General features: G+C 36.0%; 1 protein-coding gene across 1 annotated transcript in view; it reads left to right on the forward strand.

Moving 5' to 3' along the window:
• The first annotated feature begins 3,796 nt into the window (after positions 1–3,796).
• Positions 3,797–8,545, forward strand: part of slc5a10 (solute carrier family 5 member 10) — a 35,567-nt gene continuing 30,818 nt past the window's right edge. Inside the window, exons 1-4 of the mRNA XM_037689725.1 lie at positions 3,797–3,904; positions 3,991–4,062; positions 7,844–7,948; positions 8,436–8,495. Coding sequence (XP_037545653.1) covers positions 3,797–3,904; positions 3,991–4,062; positions 7,844–7,948; positions 8,436–8,495 — 345 coding nt within the window. The remainder of the gene's footprint in view (positions 3,905–3,990; positions 4,063–7,843; positions 7,949–8,435; positions 8,496–8,545) is intronic.

Below are 8,545 nucleotides of genomic sequence, written 5' to 3' on the forward strand. Positions count from 1 at the left end.
TTTGGGTTTAAGTGGAAACAATTTACAACCACACAAACAGCAGCTACTTTACCTAACGCCAAAGAACAGCAAAAACTCTGCTTTCATTTATATTTTTCTCTCAACTTCGGCAGCGGCTGCTTTCGCTGAAGAAATTCCCGGTAATTTTTTGTTGTGAAGTTTTACATCCGGGTAACGTGAGTTATCCGTAATCTGATTGGCTATTGAAGTTTTACTACATTTCCCGTCATGCATTATAGGTAAACTCGATAAGTTTGCCTAAAATGTTCAAAATCAAAGGCCGCTCAAGCTGGAAACTACGGACAGCCCTTAAATATATATTCTAACGTTTAAAATAATTCAGCTTCGTTTCTGCTATGAAGGTTATGAAGGTAATACGGCTATTCAACCACTAAACGGCGCTGTTTATGAGCTTGTAGCATGCTAGCTAAACTCAGAGTATGTGTTTTGTGTTCAAACATAAATTCGTGTAGTTTTGGCTTTCATACTAAAATATTTGAACATAAATATTTTATTTGTATTATTTGTGCTTAAATGAATGTGACAGCTAATGATATCAGCTGACTCCAACAGAAGTTCAGATGGAGCCATACCAGGTAAGAAAATAAAATACTGTATTCCTGTATTTCATCTATGAACCATCTTCACAGTCAACAAAAACGCTGATCTAATGCAAATATTAAGGAATCATAAGTTGAATTTTGGAAGCCCCGTGCACTATGCTGTCTAAATTTCCTTAAATATATTTATCATCCTTAAATTTATATTAGTTAACATAACATTGTTTCTGCAGAACTGTTGGGTGTGTGAGTGCAAGTCTCTCAAGTCTTCAGGTAATGTACAAAAATCAAGTTTATACTTTATTCATTTGAAACTACTTTCAACAACTTTACGTCATGAGCTCCTTTCATAATACTACTACAACCATTATGTACATTTATGTTCCTTCTGTTATTTTTTTAATCACTTTTGTCTACAATTTAGGAAAAACAATTAAAGCAAAATAAACACCTTTCCTTGAAATAATGCTCGTGTCTCACTGTCTTTCACTCCTGTTCAATTTGAAGATGAAACCTTGTTTTAATTGATTTATGAGGAACACATTTTTTAGGGCTAAACATTTATCTTAAATTAAGCAGATTCTTTCATCTCTCAAAACTATTCATAACTGTGCTTTGCGCTTTTACATGTTCAGTTGTGTGTGTGTGTGTGTGTGTGTGAGAGAGAGAGAGAGAGCGAGAGAGAGAGAGAAAGATTAATGATGATGAGTGTGACGTCAGGGTGTCTCCATCACCGCCATCTGCTCCTTATAGTAGACAAACATCAGAGCAGCATTTTGTGTTTGACACCGAGTTAATTTCACATCAGGAAGCATGTGAGCAAACTTGCTCAACTCTTTTAACATCCTCTTCTTGGACTTTTTGTCCCCTCGTGTTGTTTTACCAGCAAAAAATGTACAGAAAGTCCACAGCAGTGCTTGAAAGTTTGTGAACCCTTTAGAATTTTTTATATTTCTGCATGAATCTGACCTAAAACATGATCAGATTTTCACACAAGTCCTAAAAGTGGATAAAGAGAACCCAGTTAAACAAACGAGGCAACAATATTACACTTGATCATTTATTTATTTAGGAAAATTATCCAATATTACATATTTGTGAGTGGCAAAAGTGTGTGAACCTTTACTTTCATTATCTGGTGTGACCCCCCCCCCCCCCCCCCCCCGTTGATCAGTCCTGCACACTGGCTTCAGGTCCTTCCACAACATCTGGATTGGATTAAGGTCAGGACTTTGACTTGGCCATTCCAAAACATGAACTTTATTTTATTCTTCTTGGACCATTCTTTGGTAGAATGACTTGTGTGTTTAGTGTCAGTGTCTTCCTGCATGACCCCCCTTCTCTTGAGATTCAGTTCATGGACAGATGTTCTGACATTTTCCTTTAGAATTCTCTGATATAATTCAGAATTCATTGTTCCATCAATGATGTCAAGCCGTCCTGGCCCAGATGCAGCAAAACAGACCCAAACCATGATACTACCACCACCATGTTTCACAGATGGGATCAAGTTCTTATTCAGGAATGCAGAGTTTTCCTTTCTCCAAACAGAACTCTTTTCATTTAAACCAAAAAGTATTTTGGTCTCATCCATTCACAAAACATTCTTCCAACAGCCTTCTGGTTTGTCCATGTGATCTTTATCAAACTGCAGATGAGCATCATTGTTCTTTTTGGAGAGCAGTGACTTCCTCCTTCAACCCTGCCATGAACCATTGTTGTTCAGAGTTCTCCTGATGGTGGACTCATGAACATTAACATCAGTCAACGTGAGAGAGGCCTTCAGTTGTTTAGGAGTTACCCTGGGCTCCTTTGTGACCTCGCTGACTATCACACATCTTGCTCTTGGAGTGATCTTTGTTGGTCCACCACTCCTGGAGAGGATAACAATGGTCTTTAATGTCCTTCATTTGTACACAATCTGTCTGACTGTGGATTGGTGGAGTCCAAACTCTTTAGAGATGGTTTTGTAACTTTTTCCACCCTGATGAGCATCAACAACATTTTAACAGAGGGTGAATGGAGCAAGAACTATTTAGTTTTAAGGGCAGATAAATCTGACAATCATCAGTATATTCATTCGTACTCATCTGCTCACACAGACTCAAGTTCGTGCTGCTGTTGTTCGGCATATTACTATTTTTGCACTATTAAGTGTTTAGCGTATTCTTAGTTTAGCATATTTCTTAGTTCATTTCTTAGCTCTTATTACCTTTTTTTTATTACAATTTATACTTTTGTTGGATGTAATTGACACCCTGTGTACACAATTTCATTCCACCATATGTACCACATGCGATGCAAATGACAATAAAGAACCTTGACCTTGACCTTGACCTTGATAGCAATGAAATGAAAAAACATTTTTCCTCTGGATAGACCCCAAAGGGAGCAAATAGAGTGAAAACAGAAGTGGTCCAAGAATCAAGCCTTGCGGGACCCCGCAGGAAAGAGACAATTAAAAACACAAAATAAAACATGAAACATCCTTAGAAAACTTTTCTTTTTGTCAAACACTAATCTCAGGCAGTTCTCTCTTAATCACATTATTACTTCCAAAAATACAGACTGGGTCTTCGTATTGACTCTACTTTTTTTAAGAATTGTCTACACAAAATAAAAGAAAGTCCAACTTTCTCATCTTAAACTCAGAATAGCGATAACACTCACTTTCTCTGACCGTATTAGCACCTTAGCAAAAGATGTTTGTGTGTTCGGACACTAATGATAATAATCTTGTCATCAGCAATTATTGACCATCTGTGTGCATGTGTGTGTGCGTGTGTGTCAGCGTGGACTCTGGCCCACAGGAGCATCTGTTGTACTCCAGTGCTCACTTGTCCTGTGCACTCCATTATCCCCCAGCACAGCGCGTGTGTCAGCGCTGCCAGAGCCCCATTAAGGTGATGTGATTAATCATCAATTCAGCTCAGGAACTGCCCTCTTCACACCTGCTGCTGACACTTTGTCTCGGGCTTTACAGAAACACAAGCGTCAGCTTGTCGTCCGGCTCCAGAAGTGACTCTTACCAGCGGCTGGAGTTGGGGGTTTCACCGCATGTGTTTCAGCTAAAGGCATTTAAACGTCTTTTTATGGGATTTTAGGTGGTTGTATTTGTGGGAACACAAGCCTTCAAACATTACTTCCTCTTGTGTAAGAGATAGATTTAGCAGGTGTACAGAAACAACAATCAAACGCAGTAAATTTGAGTATTTTTTTCATTGTGAACACTGAGGATGTCTAACTCCACCATCAACTTCTACACCGTGCCGCAGGCCGTCAGCTTCTCTGACATTATTGTCATTGTGACATATTTTCTTCTGAATCTTGCAGTCGGTATCTGGGTAAGACGCAGACATGTGTCTCTATTTGCAGGTGTGTTTTATTAGAAATTCAATTTGTAAACATAACCAGATGTTTTCTCTGTCAGTCTTCATGCAGGGTGAGCAGGAACACTCTGAGTGGATATTTCTTGGCTGGCAGAGACATGGCCTGGTGGCTGGTGAGTCTCTGCGAAGCTTAATCAGCATTCTGACATGCTTTGTGGTCCGTGCAACAAAGTTAATCTTGTACAGCAGCTGGATTTATGTTTTACACTGTAAAAACGTACTGGTGCATTTAATATAGGAATTTAGTCAAATCCCTGTCATTTATGAGTTTTATTTTACTTAAATCAGATGGAAAATTAAACATGCTACGTAATTCTAGCCGCATTGAAAGTAAAGAAACAATCAAATGAGAGATGAGGTACTGTAGCTACAACTTAACATGCATCCTGAAAGCCAGTAAAAACATTTATGTTATTCAAAAGGGACACAATTGAAAATAGAAAAATTGCATTTCCTGTAAAAATGCAGTGTGAGTGCTTATTCCTGAAGATCTTGCTGAAAAACAGTTGGAATTAGCTAAAAACATGCTGAAATGTAGCTGAAATTGAAGAACAAGCCTAAGTTAGCAGAAGAAAGCAGAAAGAACACATATTTGCTACATTAGGATTAAATAAGCAGAAACGAGCACAAAAATGAGGAAATTAGCTAAGAAAAGTTGAAATTGGAAAAATAGCTGAGAAGTAGCTGAAAAGGCAGAACGAAGCTTAAACTACCAGAAGAAAGTTGAAGGAGCAGAAATGAGCTAAAATGTGGAATTAGCTGAAAAAGATCAATTTAACTCAAAATAGTTAAAAAGTAGCTGAAAAAAGCTGAAATTAGCAAAACAAGCTGAAATTAGCATAAAGAAGTTAATTAGGTCGAAAGTAGCAGAAATTACCACAGAAAACTTGAATTTACTTGAATTTTTGAAAACAGCTGATATTTGCTAAAAATGCTAAAAAAAAAAAAGTAGCTGAAAAGGTAGAACAAGCTTAAATTAGCAGAAGAAAGCAAAAAGAACACGTCTGCTGAAAGAAACAGAAATTAGCACAAAAAGTAGACATTATCTGAAAAAGTTGAAATAAGCAAAAAACAGCTGAAAAGTAGCTTAACAAAGGCAGAAAGAAGCTTAAATTACCAGAAGCAAGTGGAGCGAGCACATTTTAACTGAATTAGACTGAAAATAGTTTAAATAAGTGCAAAAAATGTGGAATTAGCTGAAAATACTAAAATTAGCACAAAACTGCTTAAATAGTAGCTGAAATAGCAGAAAAAGCTGAAACTTGCATAAATAAGCTGAATGGTGCAAAATAAGCTAAAATTAGCTGAATGAAATTTGAAGAAGCACAAACAATGTTATAGTTAGCAGAAAGAATCTAAAAAGATCACTAAACAGCTGAAAAAACAGCTGAAAGTAGCAGAAAGTAGCTGAAAAAAATTACATTTGCACAAGGAAGCTGAAAGAAGCTGAACCAGAACAAAATGTGAAAGGAGCAGTTAAAGGTTGTAAACAGATCTAAAGATTTGAAGGATGTAAAATGAGCTCAATTCATTTTCTATGAGAAAAAAATGACAGAAAAGTCTAAATATTTCAAAAAGCTAAAGGTATATTATAACTTTATATATATATATAAAGATATAAGCAAAGATCTTTATTATTTAGGAACAATCCTTGTTATCACCCACTGCCATGAAAGGCAGTGTGTGTGGGGGGTGGGGGGGAGTGTTTGTGTGTGTGAAATGATTAACGTTTGGGGTTCACCTGATTTAAAATGGTCGTCACATTTAATCAAACTTAGCAAACACTAAAATGACTTTATTTCAGTCATTTTTACAAAAGTTTGTTTGGTAGTAGCTGAGAGTCATCAACCTACACAAAGTGTGAAGCAATCGCACTCGATAAAACCTCTGCATGTCATTCAGCGAGCGATATCCGTTCCTCCAAGGATTTTTAGTTTTTATTTTCACACTCAGTAAAAGTTTTGTTGACTAACCTGTGTTTTTTAATGTTTTATCGTGTAATCTTATGCAATGACCTTTTCTTTTCCTCCTTTTACTGTTTGTTTTCTGCTGTATTTTATTGGTTCGTTCCTCATTCTTTATGCTTGTTTAAACACTTTGAGTTACCGCTGCGTTTGAAAGTGTCGTATAAAACGAAGTTGAGTTGAGAGTGCTAGATTTTATCTGACCCTGCAGGATTTCCTGTTCAGATTTATTTTTAACTGCATCTAATGAATTAAAACTGTCAGTGTTTTTATTTACAAGACATATTTTTTGTTAAAAGTACAACAAAATTTAAAAAAGTTTTATACAAGTGAACACATATTTGTTTATGCCACCATATATTAAAAATAGACCCAAACTTGTGATGGAAACCTTTTTTGGGATCTTTAGCTACTATATATAATCAAATTGTATAATTTTTTTTGTTATAAGTGCTTGTCATTGTATATAACTAAAGAAATTACATTTCCAGTGAAAATGCAGTGTGAATGCTTATTGCAGAAGAACTTGCTGAAAAACAGCTGAAATTAGCTAAAAAAAAACATGAACTGTAGCAGAAATGGAAAAACAAGCCTAAGTTAGCAAAAGAAAGCATAAAGGACACATATTTGCGTAAATATGTTTAAATAAGCAGAAATTTGCACAAAAATTAGGAAAATAGCTTAAAAAAAGCTGAAATTAGCATAAAAAATTACTGAAAAGTTGCTAAAAGGCAGAAAGAAGCTTAAACTACCAGAAGAAAGCGGAGAGAGCTGAAATGAACTCAAAAATGGGGAAATGGCTAAAAAAGCTAAGTTTGGCACTAACAGCTGAAACGTAGCTGACATAGCAGAAATGGCTGAAACTAGCAGAAAAAAAGCTGAAATGAGCATAACAAGCTGAAATGAGCATAAAGTTACCGATAATTAGTCTGAATGTATAGCAAAAAATACCCTGAAAAACTTGAATTTATCTTAAAACGGCTGAAATTAGCTAAAACAAATGCTAACAAGCTAGCTGAAAAGTTAGAAAAAGCTTAAATTAGCAGACAAAAGCAGAAAGAACACGTTTCCCCAACACGTTTACCCAATTACGGTATGCTAAAAGAAGTACAAATGAGCACAAAAAGTGGAAATTATCTAAAAAAAAAAAATAAAGGCTGAAATTAGCAAAATACAGCTGAAAAGTAGCTAAAAAGCTGACAGAAGTTACCAGAAGGAAATAGAGAGAGTACATTTTTGACAAATTTGGCTGAAAAAAGTAGAAATGAGTGCAAAAAATGTGTAATTAGCTGAAAAAGCTAAAATTAACATAAAACCGTCATAGCAGGATTGTCCTGAAAGAGCTGAACATTTTGATTTGTTGAAATAGTTTGAAAACTGCCGGAGAGAATTGCAGCGAAAAACATGCAGAAGAAAAATGGATCATAATCGTGTGAATGCTTCATAAACATTCACAACTATGATCTGGAGCAGCATGCTTTACTTAGGCTGCCATCCAGATGACGTCTTTGTCAAGAAAAGGCCTTGCTTATTTCAACAAAATGTCAACGTTAAGCTGCATTCTGTTCATTAAGACACTTTTACCCTCAAGGAGAAGAATCTGGGTGCTAAACTGGCCCAACATGAAAAGAGTGAAAACAAACGATATCAGACGTGGAACTGAACTACCTGAATGCTCAAAACAACAACCAATCTTCTTAGATCGCTTACATTTTTAATGTCATTAAAAAAGGTATAAAATTTAAGACTTTAAAATAGACTTTTTTTATATTCTAAATGTTTTTTTTAAATCTCCTGGAAATAAGTATTTTTAAACGTTTACAAGCCACAGCAGCATTTACACTTTACTGAAATAAGAGTATGATAACAGAGCATTGTTATATTGTTAAATAATCCAGTTGTTTTTTTTTTTAATCCCTGCTGCTCACAGATTGGTTCATCTCTCTTTGCCAGCTCAGAGGGTTCTGGTCTGTTTATCGGTCTGGCTGGGACCGGAGCTGCTGGCGGCATCGCCGTCGCAGGATTTGAATGGAACGTGAGTAACTTAAAAAGCATCCTCTCTGCAAAACATAATTTGTTCTGACTGATCTATTTATAGCGACTAGACATATCTTAAAAGTGGAATGAAGCAGATCCAGCCTTCTAATGAAACCACAAAGTGTTTCTTTCAGTTTGTGACGCTCAAAAAAAAAAAAAAAAAAGACAACGTGGAGTGTAAAAATTAATCCTCCCTTTGTGTCTGAAAAATAAATGTTTTTTTGTGGTCTTCCGATACAGGATTCATTGATTAAAATGAGCTGAAGTTGCTGTTGCAGGCAGCGAGCAGCAGGGGGCAGTGTCACAACTCTTTGACACCAACCTGCACACGACACAAAACTTTAAACGCACCTATAGCTTACAAGCTATTTTTACTAGTTTTAAACTGGTTTATTAATGCAATGTTTTGTCTTCATAAGGTAATTATTATATTATATTTATTATAATTATTATATTTCTGTCTTTTTTTTGTTCCCATATCTCAGGCCACCTATGTGCTGCTGCTTCTGGCCTGGATCTTTGTGCCGGTCTACATCTCCTCAGGGGTTAGTTTGTACTCATACACATGACACATGCACACACACACACACACACA

Source organism: Nematolebias whitei, chromosome 16 (assembly GCF_014905685.2).
Source record: "Nematolebias whitei isolate Nwh7 chromosome 16, NemWhi1, whole genome shotgun sequence".
NCBI lineage: Eukaryota > Metazoa > Chordata > Actinopteri > Cyprinodontiformes > Rivulidae > Nematolebias > Nematolebias whitei.